At 28.2% G+C, this 27,250-nt stretch overlaps 2 protein-coding genes and 1 long non-coding RNA gene across 11 annotated transcripts in view; 2 read left to right on the top strand and 1 right to left on the bottom strand.

Moving 5' to 3' along the window:
• Sarm (sterile alpha and armadillo motif) overlaps window positions 1-18,297 on the top strand; it is a 265,336-nt gene extending 247,039 nt beyond the window's left edge. For 6 of the 7 annotated variants that reach the window (XM_014438457.3, XM_014438460.3, XM_014438461.3 and 3 more), the window contains 13 exons: window positions 197-298; window positions 381-515; window positions 4,221-4,472; window positions 4,555-4,804; window positions 4,883-5,580; window positions 6,909-7,033; window positions 8,039-8,191; window positions 9,374-9,456; window positions 9,816-9,915; window positions 11,128-11,317; window positions 13,095-13,216; window positions 14,732-14,920; window positions 17,331-18,297. In XM_014438457.3, the coding sequence (XP_014293943.1) occupies window positions 197-298; window positions 381-515; window positions 4,221-4,472; window positions 4,555-4,804; window positions 4,883-5,580; window positions 6,909-7,033; window positions 8,039-8,191; window positions 9,374-9,456; window positions 9,816-9,915; window positions 11,128-11,317; window positions 13,095-13,216; window positions 14,732-14,903 (2,382 nt within the window). In that variant the 3' untranslated portion in view covers window positions 14,904-14,920; window positions 17,331-18,297. Of the gene's footprint in view, window positions 1-196; window positions 299-380; window positions 516-4,220; window positions 4,473-4,554; window positions 4,805-4,882; window positions 5,581-6,908; window positions 7,034-8,038; window positions 8,192-9,373; window positions 9,457-9,815; window positions 9,916-11,127; window positions 11,318-13,094; window positions 13,217-14,731; window positions 14,921-15,683; window positions 15,741-17,330 lie in introns of all 7 variants that reach the window. The other variant, XR_001344971.3, reaches the window with a different exon arrangement.
• Window positions 17,584-20,426, bottom strand: LOC106692487 (uncharacterized). Of its 2 annotated transcripts, none has more exons than XR_001344972.2 (3): window positions 20,182-20,426; window positions 19,669-19,729; window positions 17,584-17,656 (listed from the first exon to the last, which is right to left on the bottom strand). It is a non-coding gene; the product is annotated as an uncharacterized lncRNA (long non-coding RNA). The 2 variants fall into 2 exon arrangements; XR_001344973.2 differs by lacking the exon at window positions 20,182-20,426 and adding an exon at window positions 19,815-20,166.
• A 1,025-nt stretch (window positions 20,427-21,451) lies between these two features.
• LOC106692450 (probable ATP-dependent DNA helicase HFM1) overlaps window positions 21,452-27,250 on the top strand; it is a 46,594-nt gene continuing 40,795 nt past the window's right edge. Inside the window, exons 1-7 of one of the 2 annotated variants that reach the window (XM_067049016.1) lie at window positions 21,452-21,571; window positions 22,560-22,643; window positions 22,724-22,855; window positions 23,806-24,035; window positions 24,854-25,044; window positions 25,600-25,750; window positions 27,085-27,220. In XM_067049016.1, coding sequence (XP_066905117.1) covers window positions 21,508-21,571; window positions 22,560-22,643; window positions 22,724-22,855; window positions 23,806-24,035; window positions 24,854-25,044; window positions 25,600-25,750; window positions 27,085-27,220 — 988 coding nt within the window. In that variant the 5' untranslated portion in view covers window positions 21,452-21,507. Of the gene's footprint in view, window positions 21,572-22,559; window positions 22,644-22,723; window positions 22,856-23,802; window positions 24,036-24,853; window positions 25,045-25,599; window positions 25,751-27,084; window positions 27,221-27,250 lie in introns of both variants that reach the window. The other variant, XM_014438406.2, reaches the window with a different exon arrangement.

The following is a 27,250-nucleotide window of genomic DNA, read 5'->3' as shown; positions in this document are numbered from 1 at the left end:
CAAATAAATGATCCTTACACAGTAACAGGATAAATAAGGGAGAAATGGGAGTATTAAACCAATTTATCTAGAACCTGTATGGGTATTTACAAAAATTTTAAATCGTAGAAAAATGTAATGAGAATTTTTATTAACATAAAAATTAGGTCAATATATAAAAATTTATATTTATTTATTTTTATTTTTACATTTGTAGGAGCAGCGGACATTAAAGTCTGGAGATGAATTTAAACACGAAACCCAAAACAGGAGTGCAGTTAATATGAGGCTGCAAACAGAATCGTATACGGCAGAAAAGGTAACTACAACTTTTTACTTTCTGTAAAATTTGCATTTAGATGTGTACCGTATGTGAAATAAAAATTATTAATTTTTAACAGAATACTGCTCAGCAGCAAAAACAAACTATAACATCAACCGGTGTAGAAAAGCACATGGCTCAATCAACCCATCAGAACATTTCTTTCTCCTCTGGAATGACAACAAAGTCATCTTCCATGATGTCATCATCACAGGTATGGAAAGTGGTAGTATGAATAAAATGCTATAAACTTTCTTTAATAAATTTACTAAAAAAAAAAACATTTAAATACTTGAATTTAGGCTGGACCAACTCCAATAACTATTCTTGTAAGTTTTGCTTAAAACGAAATTTCTTACCTGTGCAATCTAATTTATTAATATTTTTTTCCTGTTAAATTTGTTTCAATATTTTTTAAGCAACTCTTTACATGAGCAGTTTAACAGTTCAAAATGCCATCACAAATATTTCCTCATTTTTCTTTTGTAGGAGTACTATTTTCACTTACCTGTATATTGATTGTCGGGTTGGAGGTAAAAGAGAAAACAATTAATAAATAATTTTATACGACGAAATGTAATATATAACAAAGAAAAATATTACTATATTGAAAAAGTTTAAATCCTACCTTTCTATGAAAATACACGTTTTAAGGTCCTCTGAACCCAAACAATAATTATCGCTTGTGTGTATGCACGCATCTGTCAGTACGTATATGTATTTGAGCAACCTAGTTCAAAAAAGCAAATTTGTAATAAATTGAAATTACATATTTAACACATGAATATGCTTCAGAGTCTATTACAACTTTTAAATAAAATAAGCTTGTCCGAAGTACCACTTTATATCGTCGAATTTACGCATTTTAACAATTTTACAGAAAACGACTGTTCACCGTTTTTATTAAAATAGTCATAACAATATAATGTAAATGTTATGATGTTATTTAATATTAACTAAGGCTTATCCTTATTGAAATGTTCTTAATTGCTAAATTTCCATTATGAATTTATCTAGTATTCCAGTTTAATATTTTTGAGTTTCCTCCTCGCGCTCATTTTCCTCCTACATTAAATGGCCTATTTTCTTTTCCTTCGTTTTTGAACGATCCTTCTGTGAATATCATATCTCTGGAAATAATAACTTTCCGACATGTTTCATTCAAAAAATACAGTCGTAAGATTCATAACTAATAACATATATTACTGGCTCTTAGGTTCCCGTTTTGTCAATATTTGTATATACCTAAGGTTCACTTCCAAAATATTTAATCTTGATAGATCATGAGTTTTATCGAACCGAATTTCGAAAGATCCTCTTATCGCTCAATGTAAGCGTTAGGCCTCTGTTTACCAACCAGTGTACTGATCCTGGAACCCCATTTTATCCGATAAGTCTAAACCAAATAAATAGTAATTTTCTATTCTTCCATTGATTTGAGGAGTGTATGGAGTCATTGTCTATTTTGACTCTTTAACTTGAAATCAATTTCTCATTTAATTAGAGCTATTTTCCCCAGCATTAGAGAGTATATGATAAAAAGTTCCCATTCTCATGTTACAGTATTCAGTAATGAGTTTTTAAAACATTTATTCATAGGATTAAAAATGGCCTTTGAAACCTCTATACACCAATTTGGTCTTGAAGACCAGAGAGAAGAGTCTTAAACTAAGACAAGGTCTCCTAGAAATATTTTAAAAATTTTAGCACGTTCTTCGACCAAGATTAATCATATGACTTTATTTTTGTGATATAAACGCAACTTTTTAACTCAAAATTCAAATTTAAATGAAGCCTACTACAGACTTTGCATTAATGGCACATAAAATGTTTACTTAGTAACCTGGAATTATGGTTTACTAGTCGGTGTATTAAAAAAAATATGTAATTGTATCCTGCTTCATTTAAACTAAATCAATCTATTTGAACTAAACGAAAGTATTGAAGAAATAATTGTTGGAATTAGGAATTATAAAAACAGACTAAGTTTATTTTTCAAAACACAATTTTAATTTACCTATTTTGTCTTTAACAGCACTATGAGAGGTGTAGGGATATGATTAATTAATTAACATAGGTAATGTATGTGTAATATTCAATAAATTACACTTAAAAAACAAAAATTAATAGACTGTAATTTTTCATATTAGGCTAAATTAAATAGAGATTAAACTTAGTAAGTCTTCCTATTAACGTAGATATGTACTTTGTTTTCAATTTACTTATGTCTATCACTTCTAAATCACTGAAATAGTAGGTAGCATAACAAGTTGATACTTACCCAATTAAGGGGTTAGACATAAATACTTCTACCTGACACAGTCGCATCAATCCTTGTATATAAAAGTAGGTAATTGAGTAACAACCTGGTGAAGAATTCCATAGAAAGTAGTAAATTAAACAAAATCATTTACTTACACCAGAAAAAGTATGAGATTGAGATATACAATTTTTTTTTTTTAATATTATTCTATTCTTCATTATCATTTTGTTACTATGACTATATTCTCATCATTCAGAGAGGATTCCATAGATTGTAATTTGTAAATTAATCAATGTTGATTTGTTGAAAGTTCTTTTATTTGATGTTCGTTCTCAAGTGAATCATTCTGGCATTTTTTCATTTACTTACTTCAGCTGAACACGTTCTTTCTCACATCTCATTGAACTTAGAAAAACTAATGCAAAACAGATGGAAAATTAAATAAAAATTAGAATAAATAAAATATTAAAGCAAAGGATGGACATTAATAACATGTTCTATCTGTGTAATATTCCTCTGCAATGCTTGCTGGAATTGGGGTTTAGGGATCATGAAGACAAGTTTCTATCAAGAAAGCCAGGCTTTCATGACAAAATGGCACCTTAAAATTTTTCATTTGTCCAACTGAGGGATGTGGTGAGAATTATTTTAATTCAACCACAGGATAGACTTAATTCTTGTACATAAAGTTCATGAAGCTCATTTATTGACGTGATTTTGTTCTGAAAATGGTTTAACCTCCATGAGTATCACTCTGAAAGCTTGTTAACTATAAGCTGTATATTTTAAAACCAAGAATTGGGTATAAAAGGTTTAAAATCTAAAAGGTGTAGCTGATAAACCCATGGTTCGTGGCATCTTTCATTTTCATGATAAATATTTTCTCACTAAATGTTATAAATAACCTGAAATGCCACTTTAAACATCTGAATATCTTTTAAAAATCCTGGGATTCCAGTTTATACAGATTTCAAGATGCTACCTGACACCTTCAACTTACGTTTTTCTTGTGAATGGCACATATATATAAAATAAAATACTGTATTACTGCAACCCATGAAGAGTCTTGGGTTTCTTTACTTTGTTATTCACCCATGTATGAACCACATATTTTTTGTTCATCTTTTTTTTTGTTATTTAATATAATTTACGACTGTACTAAATAATAAGTAAATTGGATAAATGTTTCGAACACTTGAAAATCTTTGGAAGGAACCATCCATTGGTGGTACTTCAAGCATTAATTTAAATTAGAAGGTCCCATAGCCAGCTTCTTTTCAGATGCCTCAGAGGATTATCAGGGATTGTTAAGGATGAGAGATTAAGAACTAATAGGTTAAGATGGGTAAGGAGTTTGCAATGAAAAGACGCAAATCTGTTTTGAGCCAAATCTGCAACGAATGGGATGTTAAGGTCTTTGTAGATGAGTTTATTTGTAACGTAATAAGGAGCATCAAGGATTTTATGTAGGATTTTGTATTTTAAGGATTGGATGTGGGAGGAATTTGATGGTTTGGTAGAGCCCCATGTTCATCTTTTTTTCTCTTTTAATAATAATAAACATTTTAAAACACATAATTTAACTTTAACATATGTACATTATAAAATATTAACTTTCTGACCCTCATTTACTTTATTAATATTATTTACTTTTAGTTCCAGATGTTGAATGGTCAAAACTTGAAAATGCTAGAAGAAGAAAGAAAAAGTGCATCTATGCAACCTGTCACTTTTGAAGATTTAGAAAAGCTTAGTGCTACATCATCACAAGGAGATGTAGAAAAAGTAAAAGTAAAGTACACACAGCAACTCGTCGGTGAAGTACAGCAGTTAAAAAATGGGATGAAGCCAGAGAAAAAAATGCTTGTTTTAAAAAGGATGAATGAGATGCTGCGCAAAGCCTGGGCGGTATGATTAGTGAATTATAATTTTCTTAATAGAATTCTTTATCTTTATTTTTAAATGATTAACTTTTTTTTTTAAATATCAGGTGCCTACACATGGCCATGATCTTGGTTCATCGCTAAGCAATGCCCTTAGAACAAGCGGAGGGCTGGAACTCCTGCTGCAAGGAACTACGGAGCCTGATCTGCAGTTCTCTTCTGCGTTATTACTGGAGCAGTGTCTTACCACTGAGAATAGAGACTATGTAGTTGCTCACGGTCTTGAGACTGTAGTAACATCAGCGTGTTATTGTACCAAAAATTCCAGTGATGTTGACCATTGGCGAGTTGGAACTGGTATGCCATTACTATATCTTTCAATTATGAATTACTGTTTTATGATGCAATGAATATCAAGAATAATTCTTATTTTAGGAATTCTTGAGCATTTGTTCAAACACAGCGAAGGTACTTGTAGTGATGTAATAAGGCTTGGCGGTTTGGATTCTGTGCTATTTGAATGCAGAAAAAATGACATAGAAACTCTGAGGCACTGTGCTGGTGCACTTGCTAACTTATCATTGTATGGTGGCTCTGAAAACCATGAAGCAATGATAAAACGTAAAGTTCCTGTATGGCTCTTTCCTCTTGCTTTTCACACTGATGATCATATAAAGTACTATGCTTGTCTTGCCATTGCTGCACTAGTTGCTAACAAAGAAATAGAAGCAGCTGTACTGAAATCTGGGACATTAGATCTAGTTGAACCTTTCATAACGAGCCACAACCCATCAGAGTTTGCAAACTCTAACTTAGCTCATGCTCATGGTGAAAGCAAACATTGGCTAGAGCGATTAGTACCTGTCCTTAGCTCAAAAAGAGAGGAAGCTCGTAATCTTGCTGCATTTCATTTTTGTATGGAAGCAGGAATAAAAAAGCGACAAGGAAATACTGGATTGTTTAGAGATATTGGAGCGATAGAACCGCTTAAGAAAGTTGCTAGTTGTCCAAATGCTATTGCATCCAAATTTGCGGCTCAAGCCTTAAGACTGATGGGGGAAGAAATTCCTCATAAGCTTAGCCAACAAGTTCCTCTTTGGAGCATTGAAGATGTTAAAGAATGGGTGAAACAGGTAGGATTATATTATTACTTGGTTTAATAAATATCTGCTTAATCTGTTTAATAAATGTCTGCTTATTATTATTTAAGTGAGCAGTTAATTGGCAGGCAGAGTATTAACATGTCCTATGTATTAACAAAATTTATTTTATAAATAAAAATAAGTGAATGAAATATGGTCCGGGTGCAGTCAAAAAACTCAAATAGTAAATAATTTTACTATTTTTATTGAGCCAATGTTTTGCCCCACGTTGCAAGGCTTCGTCAGGGCTAAAAAAAGATACAAACACTTGACATAGTTTTTTAATTTAGAAAAATTAAAGGTTGTAAATAGTAAATGAAAAGGGTAATAGTAACAGATAGATAAGAGATAAAATAAGAGAAGAAATATTAAAGAAAGTACAAGTTAAGTTAAATTAATCTTAATTTTTTTTTTTTACCGCACCCGGACCATATTCCATTCATCTATACACACGGTCAATCAATAATCTTCCAATAAATAAAAATAATATATCTGAATCTAATCAGAGAGAGATGACTTTGCTTATATTTCATGGCGGCCTCAATAAATAAATTTCAACTATGGCACTTTGGCTAGAAAAGTAATGTATATGACAAACCTCCTTTTCTGTCCTGGTTGGAGTATATAAAAATGTTAAACCAATTAAACTAACAAATATTATGATAGACCTTTGGGATGTGACCATCGGGTTGGGGCCTAGGTCCCTGAGTGCCCACTTCCCAATAGTACATGTTATAGTAATAAACAATACCAAATGGTATTGTTATTAATATAATTACAATAATTATAGGTATTGTTAATTAATTAATGGTATTGTACTATTAAAGTTTATAATAGTATCCAAATCTATCTCTTTTTTCGTTTCCTGATTTTATTGTAGGTTAACTACAATCAGTCTGAAATAGACAAATTTTTTCTGTCTTAACAATAATTCTACCAAAACATACATACCAAAACCCCAACTAATTTTTTTTTCAAATCTTTATAATAAAACTGGGCTATTTGTGCCCAATCAGTAACTCAATGACTTAATGATCACTGTATCTATAAAAGTAGTTTAAAAAAATGTTTTTAACAAAGTGGAAGAGTATGACGAAAACTGTCCCTAGGAAGGGACCTCTCTCCCCCTATCCATGTCTTAAAAAGTAAATAAATAAACTTAATTAGAAATTTTTTTTAAAGCATATCATTGAAAATTTAATTATCTCTAGCTTGCCTTCACATTTCAGCTTCCAGTTCCTTTGTTATATTTTTTAAAAATATTTTGATTTTTTTTTTTTAATTGAAATCATTAATTTTTTAATAATCTTTATATATAGATTGGTTTCCAAGAGTATGCCACAAACTTTAATGAAAGTAGAGTTGATGGGGATTTACTTCTACAGCTTACAGAAGAAAACCTTTCTGAGGATCTTGGAATTAAAAATGGAATAAGAAGAAAAAGGTACATAAATAATTTTAATATTTATTTGTAAGTAATCATTATATGCAATATTAGATGAAATGAGAGACATGCTAGGCGAGTGTGTCACAAATACTGGAAGTAATACAGAATTACATTTAAAGGGTGTTTGATACCTAATGACTACTCCATGTTTAGAACCTTATTGACCAGGATTCTCAAAAATGCTCAATGTTTAAACTTCAATAGTCTTCACGATTATTATGAATATGTTATAATAATTATCTAAAATGTATATCAATAGACCATTAGTGTGTATGATGGTAATTTTCAATTATATGAGAGGTCATAATATATCTATGCCTAATTAATAAATAAAATTAATTTTAATTTAATGTATTATTATAATTTATGTAAATGAAAATAAATTTTGGTTTGGGCTATTCAAAGGCTGGAGGTGGTTGTTTATAATTGAACCTATGTCTGAAATAACTGAATTTTAATTTTCCGACTATTATTTATGAGGCAATCTTTTTACATCATATAATTTTTATAGTAGATAATGCATGCGCTGTTTTATTATGGGCCATTGGATACAAGTAATTTCTTATCGGCCAGATTTTTCCAATTTCAGTTTTTGTCTATTGAAAGGTTTGGTTCTTTCTTAGTTCTCCAACTGTACCTCTAGACTCTTGTTATGTCTTTATACACTAATTGTGTAACTAGCCAATTTTCATAGTCTGGCTCTGTGCTACCCATTACGAGGGTGTTTTCTGATGATACCAATTAAGATCCACTTTTTTTCAGTAAATTTTGGACCTCCTCAGGCTTATAGTGATATTTAGTTGAGTATGAATGATATTGATAAGTGTGTCCTCAGAGATTCATTTTTCTTCATTCTGAACACTTATCCTAAGAAAGGTGTTTAGCTTTTCTCAAACATAAACATAAACTTCTTTTCAACTTTCCTAATTGAATCAATAACTTTAAATAAATAAATAAATGTAATAAAGCCATAAACAACACTTGCTCATTTTCTGTCCTCAGATTCACAAGAGAACTTCAAAACCTTAAAAAAATGGCAGACTATAGTAGCCGAGATGTCACAAATCTTAATGATTTATTATTGCACATTGGGCCTGAATATGCTATATATACATACTCAATGCTGAATGCTGGTGTTGATAGAGAAACTTTAAGGTAAATATAGAATTATTCTAATTTTCTCTGATTGATGCTTGATTTATTTGAATACCTTTTTGTCTGATTGTGTGATATGTAATTTAACTTATTTAAGTGTATGATAACTAGCTCTCGGAACTTCACTTTCTTAAGCCTATAGGTAGCATTATTACTGGAAAAACCATAACCATTTTTGTAAGGTTCGTTTTTGGTATTTTCTCTGGTTTAACCTTTCACCTAGCTTTGTCTAAGAGAGGGAAAAGGACCTCATAGTTTACAAACCATGATTTAAAAGTATGGAAGTAGAAAATTAAAATATAAAATTCATCCATAAATCATCCCTTCAAGAAATTTCATTAAAACTTTCTTAATATTCACAACCTGTCATCCTCATTATCTGCATCAATGTTGGTTTCACTAAAAGGTTCTACAGAACATGTTTGAAGAAATGTCATGTGTTTTTTCTCTTGTACAGGATGAAATTCCTCATATCCTGAATTTTGAAAGCTTTATCCCAGCGGTTCATTTTAAGCTTAGAAGTCCCTATCCTAGAAATTAAAACTGACTTATTATGTATTTAATGAAGAATCCACTGTAAAAAGCTGAGTTTCTCAGTCATACTCGAATGTATTAATGAACCACATTTTGCTCACTTTTTGAGGTCATTATTGCAAAACTAAATCTTTACTATAATTGACAGGCTTAATTCAAAAAGGAACAATTTTTTAATCATCTCCAATTTTTTGTCCCATCGTAAAATAAAACTTCTCATCCAATCATTTTTCATACAATTATCTTGATTGAACTCCTGGAATCTATGGAAGTGTAGTTTTCCCATAAATCATTTTCATGTCATTTTATTCTTCTATGACTTATTTCTTTCGGTAATCTGACATATTTGCTATGAGAATGATTTGGATAGGTTTTTAATCAAAGACTCTTGGTGAAGTTGTGATGATAATACCTTTACAAATAAAGGACATTTTGACTTAATTAAAGACAGTCAATATTCTATATTTTGTTTTAATGTCATATCCAGTTACTTACCTAATGAAAGGGAAATATAGAGTTTAGTTATTAATGCACTTTTAACCTGTAGGTAAATGAACAACTAATTTTTACGTTTTAAAGTTTAATTTAGCAGTAACATAAGTATATATCAAGCAGATATTTATTTGAATTCTTTCCAAAACTTTTCAGAGGTCTATCAGACGAACAACTTATGTCAGAATGTGGAATTATGAACAGTATTCACCGAACGAGAATGCTTGAGACATTCAAAGGTAAATCAAACCCTAGAGCTCTTCATAAAAAACATTATAATTATTATCATGTGTAATTTATTAAATAAATGTTTAACAAAAGAAATTTTTCTCGTTTCTCATTACAATGCCTTTTCTTTTTACTGCTATTCGAAGCCTCAATTTTATTGATTAACAAAAAGCAAGAGCCCTGTAATTATAACATTCTATTATTTAATTTTTTTTTTTAAATTTCATCATAAATATTTGGCTCTTGAGAATTCATTAAATATCATTGGATTTATTGAAAATATAGGCAATGAAATATAATTTTTTAACTATTCTGGTTGTTATTCTTCCCTACTTCTAAGGTACTTATATTGTTTTATTTTAATTTTCAGCTCAGAGAAACTTTTTAGAAAATTCTCAAGAAGAAAATCTTGACAAATCATTAGATGTGTTTATTAGTTACCGAAGATCGAATGGATCTCAATTAGCAAGGTATACAGAATCGCTAATTATTGTGAAGTAATCATGGGCGTAGGTTGTCACTCTCAAATTATTTATTGTGTCTTATAACCAAAATAGTGCAGTAGTAGCTTATAGTAGTAGTAGTAGTGATAGGTAATATTCAGCTCTACTATTTGGTTGCCTCACATGAAATATCTATTTTATTAGGTAATAATTAACAAAGGATTATATATGAAAAGATGGTTGGGAATGTAATTAGTAAAGAACACAAATAAGCATTACTTATGCTTTCCTCTGACCACACTCAAAACCATCTTCTCCTCAAAATATCTGTTTCTTTTGGACTCTATTAGTATTAGAAATACATAGGCATAATATATAAATTTGTTAATTAATCGAAATATGTTCCTTGGCAGTTCATTAATTCTTCTGATGAACAATTCTTTTAATTTCATTTTCATTAATTTCACATTACCAATTTTAAACACTTAATATTTCAGGAAACACTGCCACACTCTCTTAATTTTAAAAGTAGTAATATACCGCTTAATGATTAATGAGTACTTAACAACTATTTTTCAGCCTTTAAGATTTTGCATTTTTGAAATGGGCAATCACAAGTAATGTAGGAAAATTCCCAAGTTTATACTTCAAAATTTAAGTTCTGTTCTAGTTATTAATTTGTTACTAGTATTCCATTGTATTTACTTATAATTTGTTGATTTCATCCAGAAACTGACATTTTGTGTGATGCAACCACATATTTGCGCTTATTTTTATTTTCAAAACCAGAATTTTAGTAAGAGTGGAGGTATTAAATCTTAGGTGTGTTTTAATCGCTTTTTAGAACTAATACTACTACTAGCTTATGCTTTGGGGAAATTTACAAGTCTAGGATTGGATCTATATTGAACACATTTTACAATGTTTACTGACTACAATTGACATTATAGTTCCTCTTTTTTGACTTTTAAATTGCTACTTCTATTTATTTATTTTTTTTATTATGCATGCATACAGGATAACTAACCTTCTCTTGAATAATTTATTTAGTAGATGTATTTATTCAAAATATATTATTAAATGTGGTAGCAATTAATTTATTCATGCTGATTTATAATAATTCCTTGCATACTTTTTCAATTCCAAGTATTATAGTGTTTATTAATAATACTTAAAATGTAATAATCTATATTGAACAACGACAACGTGCTTCTCTAATTATGTTGTTCTTTTCTACAGTTTACTGAAAGTGCATCTTCAGCTACGAGGCTTTAAAGTGTTCATTGATGTTGAAAGGCTTGAGGCTGGAAAATTTGATAATAATCTTTTACAAAGTATAAAACAAGCAAAGCACTTTTTATTGGTTTTAACACCTGAGGCTCTGGACAGATGTGTAGCTGATGATGAATGCAAGGATTGGATTCATCGAGTAAGAACTATTTGATTAATCAATTTTTAATATCAGTATAATAAATTAAATATAATATTTAGATCATTAGAAGATTCTAAATCTTACCTAAGATGAATCATTATGAGTATAAATATATTTATTAAACGAAAAATACTAACACAAACAATACTTTTATTTAGAAAGTTCATTATAATTGCACTCTTATATCAACAATTTGGAATCAATCTGGTTAAATAACATTAATGATTAACTAAATTTGATTTTAATCATATAAGGCAATTATTGATTGAGTTGATTTTCGATGAACCTAATCTAAAAGCCAGACGAATAGTCTCATCTGATAAATAGAAAAATATTTACCTACTGTGAAAAGATCCTTTGAATGTTTCTTATACTTAAAATTTATTACGAATTTATTCCATATGTGCTAAAAACTTGAAATTAATGCTTTGAGTTATGATATTGTTGTGTTTAATGAGTTTTGTATGAACATAATCACTGAATAATAATTATATATCATACCTAAAATTATAATGTTACAATTTCACTTTTATATTCCCCTCTAACTGAAATGAGGGATTTTGAAACCAAGTTTTTGAGGCGTTCAATTTTTTTTTTCTTTTTAGGAGAACATAAGTAAGCATTCCTGTTGAAAAAGAGGTAAGTGCCAAAAATACCGAAAATTATTTTCATTGATACAGTGGTGTGTTCTAATGCCAATCAATATTTTGTAAATGCTCAGAACTATACCAAACTTGCCAAGGTACACCTTTTTTTCCTAGCTACTGGCATCAGAACAAACCTCTGTATCAATAAAAATAATAATATTCGGAAAATTTGGCACTTATCTCTTTTACAATGGGAACGATTGTACCATTACCAATATTTTTTCATTTTATTGTTCTTCATCCAAACTTTTGAGTTAATGGCATAAAAAATAATAGTACGGCTGTCATTATGATTCATTTAAGTGAAAAGGAAAAGATATATTATTGGAAAAACTAAAACTTACATTTTGTTTGGGTTATAAATGCTTTTCATTATGAATGAATGAAAATATATTATTGCTTAAATAACTTTTTCATATGTTTACCCTAACACTGGCATATTTTAAAACTTGATATGTTCAAAACCAGTTTAATTCATACTTCAGGTTTTAGTTTTTCACTATGTTCACAAGAAAATTAAACAGGATAACTTAAATGAGGGTGTTAACTTTACGGGCTAAAAGGGTGTTACCTTTTTTAGAAATCTTAAGTCTTTATTTTATACTAATCACTTTACATACCTAATTGTTGATATGGATAATCTTCATTTCTTCAAATCTTCATTGTGTTGAAATGATTGAGATAGAATTTAAATATTGGTTCTTTAACGGCTATTTTTATGCTTCTCATTAGAATAAAAAACAAACCAATAACACAAATATCATTGTTCAGTATTATTGACACTATTACATTTAAAAGTGTTTTTTTTTTTTACTGCGTCTATTTAGGCTTCTTACTTTATTTTATTATATATATATTTTTATAATTATAAAACTAACTAACATAACATCATAATAATTTGATTTTCCTTTATTTTCTTTTTGACATAATCATAAATAAATAATTTAACAAAACAAATTTTTTTAATACCTGTTCTTAGTGTTTAGGACACATTTTATTTACTAAAAAATGTACATGTTAACTTAAAACTTGACTAACACTTTGTTACCTTTTATAACACAAAGTTCTATTTTCAAGTAAAAAAAAATGTTATTTTTACCAAAAATGATTTTTTAAATTATTTTCAGGAAATTGTTGCTGCACTTGAATCATCTTGTAACATAGTACCCATAACAGATAACTTTCAGTGGCCTGATGCTGAGATACTACCTGAAGATATGAGACCCGTATGCTACTTCAATGGAGTGAGGTGAGTCTGTTGCATTTTTAAACGCTATCATCATAACTATTTAAAGGAGCATTGCTGAAATTCTATTCCATCATTTCTATTTAAAGATCAACAGTCATATAATTTCTTGAAGAAACAGTGCTCCCAAGCTTCTTTTAGTACAAATATGGTGAACAAAAGACCAGTTTATTCAACATTATAATTTTTATTTTTTTAATTATTTAGGGTAAATTTTTATTAATATGGTCCATTAAGTCCCATAAACTTAATTTATTAATTAAGACGGATTTTTGTCCTTATTTAGGTCATAATCAAATACAAAATTATTATATTAGTAATTTGAACATATACTATTTAAATCTAAAATATATATAATCATCATACCGTATTTTAATCAACTTTGTTTTTTTTTAATAATGTTGTTATGTATGTTTAAATATATCTTTATTGTACAAGACATAATTATGACTGCAGTGTCTCTTATTTGTCATTTGACTGTATGATTTTCAATATATATTCTCACTGTTAATAATTTGGAATTACGAGCATATAGACTAATCAATAAGTTTTTAACTTACAAAAAATAATATTCTTTTCAGATGACTTAATGTTTAGACATTACTACTTAACACTATTTTTAATTTATATTATTTGAATTACCAAAAATAATTTTAAAAATAAAAATAAAGCTGTTTTTAACTCATAAGATTAAACATAAATTGAGTTTCATAATAATATAATTACAATATCTTATTCAAGAGTAATGAGAATTATACAAATAATAATTATTTTACTTTGCTCATTAATTTCACTTAAATTGTTGCATACTATTGGCGAAGTTTATTAACCTATCAAATTGTTTTTAATTTACTGACCTAGAACTTAAAATGATGAGTTTCAAATTTCTTATTTAATAAACTATTTATAAATTATCCCCTTTGTGTATAATGAATTTTTTTTCAATATTAGAATCTTAACTTCTACACGATATTTTTGACTTCTTATTATTCAAATCAAAACAAAAATACATAGTGACGGTTGTTGAATAATCTCTAAATATAATTTTCTTATCTTTATCATCTCATTGAACATTGAACTATTGTTTTTTACCAAGCCTTTAAAAAAAAAAATTCAATTCAATCCTAAAGTATTTTATGAAAAAATCAAAAATATATTTCATTTTCAATAAATCATGGGAAATTTAGCATAATTGTAACAAGAGACTGATGAATAATCGTAATAGTATAACATTGAGAACATGAAATTTAAGTGTTCTAGTTTTAGGAGAAACAACAGATATGCAATTATTTCTATGTATTGTTATGAGTGATAAGAAATACAATATTAATGACAAAAATGATATTTTAAAAAATCTTTTTTAAGATTATTATAATATTGCACCCTGACAAGAGGAATGTTACACCTCTTTTTTATATAAAAAAAATTGTTTAATAAAAAATGATATAGTTTAACTGATCTGGTCTCAGATATGAAAAATGTATTAAATCAAATGTTTTCATAATTTTTTTCAAACAGATGGATCCATGATTACCAAGATGCTTGTGTTGACAAGATCGAAAGGTTCCTCAGAGGAGAAAGGCGGGGGGACGGCACCCCTGGTACACCCTCCCTAAGCCACAAGCAACAGCCTGTATTCCAGAGGGCTCACTCAAACATGAGTGCCGACTCGGACACCCCTCGGGATTGACTAGAAGGCCACGCCAGGTAATAATCTAAGCATTATATATAATAAGTAATAATTATTATTTACTTTCTTTAATATCATAATTAGGAGTTTTCTAAACAAACTTGTAACATTCTGATGCTATTTTAATATTAAAAAAAAAAATTAGTTTTAATAAAAAATGTAATTTCCATTTACAATCAAATTTTGTCTTTAATTTGATTTTCATTTAAAGGGAGAATCAAAATGAATCTTGATTTTCTCTTCTCAATTTGATTAAGTTTGTAATTTTTAGTGTAGCCTTCCCCTATACCCATTATTGGATTATATAAGAAATATACCCAGTAAATAAGAATAATATCTATTATATGATTATAAATGCATTAATGGTACGTTTCATATAGTCTATCTCCTTCACCATAGAAATGTACAGAATGATTGTTAGAATGTTTGGAAATTAGTAAAGTATAAAAATATTTTAGTCATAATTAATTAAAACAAGGTCAGAATGTTGTCCTTTAAGCATAAAATATTTGTAATAAACAATTATGGCCATGGTGCAGATTGATTATCAATAAAGTTAATTTGATGAAATATTTTAAAAATTAATTGTAAAAATACATTTTTTCATAGAATACTTTTTTGTGTGTTGAGGTGTACTGGTAAATAAGTCCTTTTGTCTATATTTTAAAATTAAGTTCATGTTATCTGTTCGTCAACAATCTGTTTAAGTATTGTGGTTAGTTTTATTGGCTTTTAAATATAGAAAGAAATATTTTATCCCTAAATTTTGCTCTGTTACAGTAAAAACCTGCCTAACTGGCCCCTGCTTACTTAACAGGCTCTCTGGATTAACCGGCGGTAAAAAGAAAAAAAATAAATACATTTTTTTAAATAGTTTTTTTATTAGAACATTTAGACTATCATTAGAAGTAAACTACTCAAGCTAAAATGTCATGTTAATTTTAATGCAGTAAATTTTGATCTGCCAACTTAGGGGATTAACAGGGTAGCGAACTAGTTGTAATTAACAGACTGAAAAGCAAATGAAGATTAATTGGATTTCAAAAACAAATACCTTATTCTAATGTAAAGTTAAAAAAAAAATAATAATAAATAATGTATCTCAAGTTTTCCCAATATCTTAATAGTGCGTACTTGGAATTTTTTTACTTATCTTTTTCCTGAACCATTGGTTTCTTAGTTGCCACTAGTACAAATAACAGAGGTTCAGTATTTTACAGATGGGAATACCATAAAAATATTCACAGGAAATAGTGGAAATATGCCTTAAAGGATATCTAATTTAAAAAAAAAAAAATAATTATCACTCCAATGTATATGCATTATTCGTGGTTTCAAATATACTAGATTAAGTTTTATTAAAACTATCATATTCAAAGATTATTGGTTTAACATTTGATATTGATTGTAGAAAAATGTTCTGGGGGTGGTTAAGAAAGGTACAAAGATAGCAGAAAAACTATTTATTAATTATATTTATTAACTATTTTTATTTTTATTGGAAGAAAATAGTTGACCATATGAAGTAGATTTGAGAAAGATAGTCTGATTGGCGGTCAATAAAGGTATCAAAATAGTAAAAGAGAAATATTTATTGTTGACCAACGTTTCGCTCCACTTTGCAGGGCTGTCTGATGGTAGTACAAAGCACAATTTTGAGCACAAAGTGGGGCAGAATGCTGTTTAACAATAAATAGTTTCCTTTTACTATTTTGATACCTTTATAGACTGCCACCCGGACTATCTTCCTCCAATATATGTTTATTTTTTTACCTTTCTGGACTGCCATCTAGCCTATCACAACAAGTAGATAATTTATTTGAAATACTGGGGGAACTATGTTTTTGTTGCCGCCAATAAGGGTGTAAAATTTATATAAAAAAGCTTTAAAACATTGCCAGTCTTTATATTTAGGCCTCTCACACCCTAAAATAGTGAATTTATTTAATCAAAACTCATTCTCATTCAGATCTTCTGAAACTATGAGATCACTATATACTTTCTCTACAAAATTCTATGAATTTCGTAAGCCACCAAAGAGCCCTTCTAAGGATTATTTGTGAGTGTCTAATGGAAAAGGTGAAAGCAGGTTATATATTACATATTAAAATGTATGTCCATGAAAGAAATATATATTTTCTAATTAAAAACCAAAAGGACTTATATACCAATCAAATATTTATAATATTATTATGTATATGCATTTTTTTTATTGGTGATATATTTTAGAAATATTAAAATTGAAATTATATGTTTTCTGCAGTTTGGTATGACTTGAAATTTAATTTTTTATAATTTAAGATGCAACTTTTTTATTTGTCAAGTTTCAGTAATATGACAATACTATTTAGTAAAATTTAAAAAATACATCACATTCCGAATATAATTTTTTCATAAAAACTAGAAATGATTCTTTTTTTTTTATAGGCGTCGCAAATCAGCGAGTCCCGCACAGGAGACGAACGCCTGGCAGAGGCCTCCTCAAAGTCCACGTGGTGGGAGAACAAAAGCAGGACCACCCCGCTCGCGGTCCGTAGAGGGGTTCCTGGAGTCGGCCCCCTCAACATCGGGGTCTTTGGAAACACTTACGCCAAACAGCAGTCTAAACAGAAAAAAGGGCTTAGTAGACCGCTGGACCAGCTCAATCAAATCCCTAATAAAGAAGTAAAGAAATCAGTACCAGCACCTAGTGGTTTTATGAATGCTGTATTTACAGCCTGGCATGCCAGTGAACAGCAAGATCTCACAACCACCTGTAATTAAATATTTAAGATAATTTTTATCTTCTTATCAAATTTTTATTAGGCCTTTTCCACAATATTTTAAAACAAAATAACTATTGAATTATGTATTATTTGTAAATTGTGAATGTGTAGCGAGTTCAACTCCTAACAATCATTTGGAGGGCCACAATCAAATCATTTTATATACATAAGATATAAAGCATGAAGAACTTTGTATTACCATTACAGAAGTATTTGTTTCGCCCTGAACCTTTTACTCTGTTAAGTCTGTATCTGAATAAGTATTTATTTTTTTTTATTGAAAAGTTGTTTGTCTTTATGTCTTAAATGTTTTTAAATTTTTATATATCTGTAAATAAATTATATGTATATTATGGAACTGAACATATATTCTGATATCATGTATTATATTTGAACATGCGATTTTGACGAATCTCAATTTACTACTGTTTTGTATATAATTGTAATATAAGCTTCCTTTTGAAGTACACATCATAAATTTTATTGTTGTTTAATATCTAAAATGTATTTTTGTATATTTATTTAATTTAATAAACCTAAAACCTTTTTAACTTGTTTATATTGATTTGATATTCAATTTGCTATGTGATAATGTATTTTATTAGATTAAACTAATTCTTTTTTTTTAATGTGATTTAGTTTGGCTTATCTACCTTTTTCCCATTTTAAACATACTTTACAATCAATCTTTACATAATCCATTAGTGAATTTCCATCTAAAATAATGATTAAAGTAATATACATAACTCTGTTGATATCAATATTGTAAGTCATTTCCCACCTAAGGCATATGGCTATACTTATTTTGAATTGAAAGTAGTTCAAAAATCTTATATTTGGCTTAACATCCAGAAATAAATTTTTTTTTTAGTAATGCTTCTCTTTGGATTGTTACAGTACACAACATAATATATAATATTTAATTAAAAGTACTAATACTTATATAATCATAGTGATATATCAATAATTACATTTCTCTTATAAAAATATGAGAGTAGTATGCTATTATACGTTAATAGACCCCCATTCAAAAGTATACTCCTTCTTGATAATTTAAACTTATGCATCTAAAAACTATTCAATTTATTTAAAATTTTATTTTTTTCCATGTCAAATAGTCGTTATAAATCAACAATAAAAATTTAACTTATCTACATGAGTTATTGATTCCATAATAAATTTTTATGATAACTTTCCTAAAGTGGATAATTTGAATTTTGAATAATCCTCATGTAACCACATACGTATTACTGATCCTTAATTTTTCAATTTACCATGTAAATTTCTAGAAGACATAGTGATAATATGTTTATTGGATTTAACAAAGTCAAAAGTACAATCCTTGCATTTTGTAAAATTAAGGAACACAGGCATGTTTATAGATTATAAAACACTAAAATAATAATTTAAAACTTTCCAATAAATTACATTCAGGCTAGTCTGTTCATTTTGAGAGTTGCTATTTTAACACAAAAAAACTGAAAAACTGGGATCAACCTAATTCACCATTCCAATGACATCTGCATAGAAAAAAAGCTTAAACTTTCCAAATTAGTTAACATCAACTACAAAGTTATAATATAAAGAAGCTATTAGTCAGAGCTGTAAGGTCTTGCAAGTTAGATTGATAGTGAACTATATTTTTGAAATATTACAATATTTTACAAAGTTTCAATCTGGAATTTTAAATGAGGTGTTCATAGTTGACCGTAGATTAATAGGAGATATTCGGGAGGGGGGGGGAGGCAGTCAGCAAATAATCAAAAAACTTATGTATTTGTGCCATAATTTCTGCAACTGTAGTTTTAAACTGAGAAAACATAAATGATTGGTTAGTAAATGCAATGAAATTTAACAAAATATGAAACAGGAACAGAAGCAGATAATTTACACACTTCAGTATTTATTATTATGCTAAAAGTTAAAGCATTGATAAAATAAATAAATAAAAAATAAGTGCTTTTCCTAACAAGAATAATGTTTTTTAATCTTATACTTACTAGCTACTATACTGATCCTGCATGTTCTTTGTTCACTTGCCTGAATGGTTATGGAACCAACCTAAAAGAAAGGAAAGGTTCAGCTGGTCCAATGATTTTACTCAGGGAATAAAAAATGTTTACACCAAGTTCATCAAAGCTATTACTCTATAATGGACACTAAACCTCCTTTTGCCCAACATGAAGAAGTTGATTAAAAACATTTTAAAGAGATTTTTAGTCAGCCACTAAGTAATCAGTTTCATTAAAAAACAAAACAAAAAACTCAGTAGTTGGGATTGGTAATCAAGAGTCAACTCCTATCCTCACTTCTGTCATGGGGATGTTGGGAGCTGAGCTACCCATAATTTTTAATCAAACAATAAGCATTCAGTGCAAAAGGTTGCAACAATTATGTATTGTAATAATGCTCATAGCCTATTAATTTCTATTGGTCATCCCTCAAATAAAATGCTATTTTCGAAATCTTGAATAAAAAAAGTTAAAGAAAAATTCAAGTTCATGGAAACTAACCTTGAGCCCTATTTAAATGTTATAGCAGTGCCCACGATTGCAAACTCGTGTTTTGTTTGCAAGTTTTACAATTTTTCGTTTTTCTGGTAATTTTTTAATATGGAAAATGTTTTGTTTTATGCTACACGACTTTCGCGCTAAATTTTTGTTTTCTTCATTTTTCTAATTTTTTTTTCGACATTGACAAGTAGGGCTAACTAAGCTTATTCGAAGAACCGTTTTCGAAATATTGGTGTGTAATTCGGTGAAAATATGTTTGGGCATGCGTAAGCTGAAGCAGAAGATAAAAGATAAGCAGATTTTGATAAAAATGACACTTGACCAACTTGGTTGTCAAGTGTCATTAATTATTCAATATATACCTCAATGACATCACTAATTCTCAACTTTGAGCTAAACCTGACACGCCTTGTTCCAAATGTAGGCGAAAGAAAAATACATTTACTCATGAATAAGCGAAAATATTGAATGTTTTATAATCAAATTTACACTGATTAATATTCAACAAATCAGAAGAAACTTTTTGAAACATAGGTATGGCGAGGAAAATACTTCAGGGCATGCGTAAATGAAAATAATTGGATGGGATAAAAAAAATTGATATGGGGTCTTCTAAATGCCAACCAGCATAATCTCATAAAATTCCATCAAATTCGGATTAATTGTAGCAGATTTGTTGACAGTACATATATTTGATTACAGATAGAAGGAAACTAAATTTGATTCTTAAAATTTAAAACATAAAGGAGTGGAAATTTTTGATTCTGAGGATTTTTTTTTTCATTTCCTTCGTGAAAAAAAAATTTTTAAGGTTTCCTAACTTTGGTAAATAAGAAAAAAGAAACTTTGTAATTTGGTATAGTTCATTCAGTAAATGGTAGTTCATCTATTCTGGAACTGATCAAAATTAGCACCCCCCCCCCACAATTTACTTTCATGAATTAAGAAAAAAAAAATTTCATTTTACATTATTTCAATCCATGCATATAAATTAAAATATATATGCCTTACTCAAAACAAAATTTGATATATGGTAAATATATTAATCAAGAAAAAATATGATTTCATTTCACAAGAACAGTGTTGCCACATTAACGTCTTGGATTTTTTTAAAGAAAATATATATCTTGATAGTTTTAACAATTTGACCATCTCACAAAGTTAATATTTTAATTAGCTCTATAATCTTTTTTTTTATAGTGTGATTAATTAATTACAAATAGTTTAGAAATAATATCTTACATTAAATGAAAACCAAATATTTGAGTTCAATATTTTCAAATAAGGTACTTGATACAACTGCTAAAGCTTACTTCAGTTTTAGAAATGGCTCAAGGTATTTCCAATCAAAGTACAAATGCTTATTATTTCAAACAGGTAGCAGATTTACGTATCCTTCTTTTTGTTTTCTTCTTACAAAATTATTAATTTAATGAAGATAGTATTCAATAAATGTGTCAACAGCCAGTAATATGATTTTATTTTCGGTATTCAATTCCTATATTTAAGGAAACCATAATTCCTTTCTAGCTGTCTTACAGAGCTTAACAGATATGAAACTGAAACAAGAGTGTGTGACACACTTGTGGATTATCAGGTTTTATTTAATTACTTTATTTATTAATATTTAAATCATTTTGGAATTCAATCACTACTAACAATGAAACTAATATTTTAATATGATGACTAATTAAATTCAGATGTTATTTAATAAATATAGTGAATAGAAACATTAGTGTGGGTTATTACCCTTTCATATAATGTATATTTCAGAATTTAAGCTTAACAACATTTTAGTTTAAAAATAATAGCCTTTCTCCATTTTTCTTAGGATTATTACCCAGTTAAAAGAAAACAATGGAAAATTATCATTATGTTTTTTAAAAATTGTAAACATATAATAGAATAACATAGTAGAAACATATATCTCATAAAAAGGACAACTGTTGTACTTTTATGTTATATATTGTACTTTCCCCACCATTACCATCTTTACAAATACTGTTCATAATATATTATTTTTTTTAAAAAACCACATATTCTGGATTATTGTAAAAATATAAACTGAAACTTTACTTAATTTTATCATTCTTTCTGTCCAAGGATATAATGGTTGTAAAGTTTTAATTGTTCAGTTGTTGACATTGAGTGATCAATAAATCATTATGTCAATGGTTAAAACTATTGAATCTGTACATAATATTATGGAAAATAAAATACTTTATTTTTTTTTTTTTTTCATTCCTTATTAATTGTTTTGCTATCCTATGAATACTCATTGTATGTTTATTTATATAATTTATAAATCCACATGCTCCTAATTACATATTGTAAATTTTTTTTTTTCAAAACCCGATTTTTCCTGAATTTCTGTTTAGCGCAACAATACCAACATGTATTTTCTAGTTTTCATACTTTTAATATGATACAGTCTCAATTGATGGATGAAATATTGTTTACTGGTAGGTGATTTACCTTTCTAATTTTTTATTGCTAATTAACTCAGTGAAGGATTTAAAATTACAATGAATAACATTTTTAGATTTTCCTATTGTTGTTTCGGCTCCCACTGGATCTGGAAAAACTGTTCTGTTTGAGTTGGCCATCGTAAGATTATTAGAGAAATGTCAAAAAGAAGAGGAACAGCTTATGATAAATCAAAAAATTTTGTACTGTAAGACTCTGAAATGTTCATTTTTCTTTTACTGAAATATATCTTTTATGATACTATAAATGTTCAAACACATTTAGGATTTATTTATTTATTTAGGATACAATGTTATTTAATCTCTTTCAGTTTGCAAGATGTGTTAAATCAAAATTTTATTATTTTTCATTTTATCATTTAGTTTACTTACAGTCATTATAACACTATGTTATTTTTGTTATAAATAAGTCTTAAGGTTGAGAAGATAGCAAAACATTCTTGAGGATCAAATTAAATGTTTAGCATATAATAATACTCATGTAAAAAAGTTTTACATTTTTAGTTTTTTTGTAGAAATGTTTAATTATAATTGAGCAATCAGTTTCAATTAAAGACGAACTTACCCTATGAAATCATCGTCAAGAAACGTGCTATGTATTTCCATAGTACATCGCACGAGGTTTTGGACCTCTACGGTCTGTCATGCCAGAAGAAGAAGAGCATTAGTTTCAAAGCTGGATGAGTAAATCCATATTAAAAAAATTATAGGAGATACCCAAAACTTATTTTTGTGCCTTATTTGTTCCAAGTAACTCTATAATCCTATATTAGATTGAGACACTTGTAAGCAAAACAGTTATGCTAGGAGATGTATTATTTTGATGACTTTTGAAAAATAAAATAAATAAAATTTGTGAAAGAAGTGGATGAGTATGTTCGGAAAATAATTCTCTAAAATTTTAATTAAAGTGAAAATATATAAGATTTAACTTTTATATTTATACCTTCACATTTTAATTTTGTCCCTAATATTAGATTAACATGTATATTTATAAACAAATATTCATAAACTTTCTTTTTATCTTATTTCATGATATACCATGATCCTAAAATAGCATTGTTCACGTTATTTTTATAGTTTTTTAACATCATATTTGGTATTTGTTTAACTTTTTAATTATAATTTGTTGTAGTAGCTCCAGTAAAAGCTTTATGTGCTGAACGATTTAAAGATTGGGAATTTAAGTTTCGGAAATTAGGTCTGAAAGCCATCGAAGTGACTGGTGATTCAGATGAAGGGAACCTTATGGCTATTCAACACTTTAACCTTGTATTAACTACTCCAGAAAAATGGGATTCATTAACTAGAAAATGGAGAGACCATATAACTCTTGTTGAAGTTATTAAACTTATTCTTATAGATGAAGTAAGTCAGACATTCGAAGAGTAAGGTATAAAAAAAAATGTATATATGTATGTATACATAAAATAAATTGAAAAAATAGGGGATTTTTAATGGATTGTTCCTAAATAGTAATGCCTTAGGATACTAGTTTAGTTTATTATTTTAATACTTCTTCATCAATGAATTTGCTACTAATTGCTTAACATCTATTTAACTTTTATTCATTTAACAAGAATAGTAGAGAACATTGAAATGATTTTATAATAATTTGAAAAGGAAAACCTAACTGAGATTATTTTGTGAAACACTGACCCCAGTAATATGATTTATAGAGTTTTAAAGATGTATGGAATGTAATGAAGAATAAATGTACATCAGACTTCAGCTCTGAATTTGAATAAAAAATATGACAGAAAACTTGCCATACTTTCAAATTTAAGTTTCTATAAACATCTTATAGTCCATTGAGGGATAGGTGATTTAAATAATATTTTGGCATGATAAATCTAAAAAAAATTATTAAATGTGAAAGGTTTATTTTTAGTGAAAAAGGTCAAGATTTATTTTAAAAGATGCATTTGTTAAACTGAAAATTATTCCAATAGTATATCAAGAGCACTGAATGATTAATATAATTTTGAATTTTAATTGCTATAAACTATTTTTTAAGAATAATATAGATAAGGATATTAGTAATATGAACATAAATATAGAATTGTTTACTTGTAACGCTTCATATTTGATACTTTTATTCTTCAGCCCTTTCGATTTAAAATAGATTAATATTATCTTAATACCATTTTTTTTTTCTTATGCTAATTCAGTTTGATATATGTTAGGTACATTTGTTAAATGAAGAAAGGAGAGGATCCACATTAGAAGCTGTAGTTTCCAGAATGAAAACTATTCAAGAATCTTTAATGTCAAACGATAATCGCATAAGATTCCTTGCTGTTTCTGCTACGATACCTAACATAGAAGATGTTGCTAGCTGGTTAGGAAAAAAAAATGATCCAGCCAAGTTCTATAAGTAATTATAGCTGTGTTGCTATATACATTATTATATTGATATTTTAACGATTATAATATGTTTAATACATTCGTCATCCATATCTCGGAGAATGTGAGGGTGATTGTGTTAAATTAGTATGTAGTTTCTCGACTTTCAAAAATCTTGTTTCATAATAATTATAAAGTTTTTAGAAAATCATTTTTCAGAATGTTAACTAATTCACTCCTATACAAGAACTTGTTAAAATCAACTAACACTTATACATGAATGTGATAATGCTTTAAATCATTTTACAGATGTTAAAACTATTCGTATTTATCTAATTACTTAAATCCATCATTAGACAAATAAGTTTTTGTTGTTAGTTTAGGCGTGCAGGAAACTCTTGCCCTTATTTATCTTTTCTTTCCTTAAGTTCAAAATCTTATTCTCAGATAAAATCCTTATAACTAAAAAGAATTGGTTCTCAATAACAAATAATAATTAGTATTAAAATAATACTATTAAGAAATAATGTATAAACTTATTAAAATCTTCATTCATTGACTCTCAATTAACTTAACAATTTTTTAGGTTTGGAGAAGAAATGCGACCAGTTTTGTTGAATAAAGTGGTGAAAACATTCCCATTTAATGAAAAAATGTCTTATTATAAATTTGATTTGAATTTAAGTTATAAATTGAAACAAATTGTTCTTGATTATTCGGAGGGGAAACCAGCATTGGTAAGTCTCAAAAAAGTAGTCAACTAATATTTTTTTTTCTTTGGTACAAAGACTTTGTACTGCTAAAATAAAAATATGTTAAGTGAACCACTTTAAATAATATAGGTAATATAATTTTAATAATATTTATTACCTATTTCAATTACTTAATGGCTATAATAGTTTCTTACCACCCTTATTTCAGATTTTTCTGAGAATAATATATCAGATTTATGAGTACAATTCATTCTATAATTTTTGTTGATAGTGGTTCACTATGGTCTGTGGCAATATTGCTTCTTATCATATTCAAATACACTCTGAAAATAATTTTGTGTTAATATTTCCTTGAAAATATTATTTAGTACATAACAGGAATGAAATATTTTTTATATACCTCTTGCTACTTACCTCTCAATTTAAACAGTTATTATGGCCCGTTGAATTTCTTATTTTTAACTAAACTCTCTCAGTTTCTTAACAGTCTTTGTTTGTACATTATCATTTTTGAGGGAGACTAATAGTTACTAAATAAGGATAAATTATTTTCATTGGGCCATTTGTCATGACTACAGTTTCTTTTATGATTCACTGTTAAGCCATAAGACAATGCAAGAGGTTAAATGTATGATTAAGATTCAGGCCGATCTGTCCTGGAAGATTGATTATGAGAAGGCTATGCTTTAGGAAGATATCCTGGGACATGCTTCCTCCTTATTCTTGAGATGAAGAAAGTGGTGAAAAAGTTGAGCATTGATACATCTTATACTGTATTTAAGAGAACATTAGCGATCCTTAGATATGCTGACCATTCGGACATAGTTGGAATATCCTTCAAAGCCATATCAGATGCTTATCTTGCTCTTGAGGGGCCATCAAGAAGACTGGAACGTGAGATTAATGAAAATAACTCCAATGTTTGTTGTGGATTTAGGGAGGGATTTATAAACAAAGACGAAGTGTGTGTTTCATAAATAGAAACCACAAACCGACTGAGCCAGAATGAAGGAACATGGCTGTTCCATTGTTCAAGCAGTGTCATAGTGTCATCGAACATCTAACAAATCAAATAATAAAACATATTTTCTACAACAATGTTTCAGCTACTTCATCATTTTAATAAGATTTTTTGAATCTAATGTTGACACCACATGATCTGTGAATTTTAATTTTATTTTGTTGTGATGAATCATCAAACCAAAAAAATTCCATCAACTTATCTATATACTTTCTGGTTTTCAGTAATCTGCAACTTTTTATTTGTTTTTCATCCTATAATTCATCATATCTAAAACTTAATTTTGACAGCAGAAATTAAACGAAACAATATTATGACTATTTTTTTACTGTTACAGATATTTTGTAGCACAAGAAAGTCTGTTCTACAAACGAGTACTATTCTTCTTCAAAATATTACATTTCATTTTACCACAGTTCAGAAAATTACTCTAGAGGAGGCATGTCAAAGTTTGTTGGATTCTAAATTGAAAGGTATGCAAACACTAAAGGAATAGGAACTTA

This window comes from Halyomorpha halys, unplaced genomic scaffold (genome assembly GCF_000696795.3).
Source record: "Halyomorpha halys isolate HHAL.00 unplaced genomic scaffold, Hhal_1.1 Scaffold58.1, whole genome shotgun sequence".
NCBI classification, from domain to species: Eukaryota; Metazoa; Arthropoda; class Insecta; order Hemiptera; family Pentatomidae; genus Halyomorpha; species Halyomorpha halys.
The sequence above is the reverse complement of the archived record's forward strand: the minus strand, read 5'-3'. Positions and strand labels throughout refer to the sequence as shown.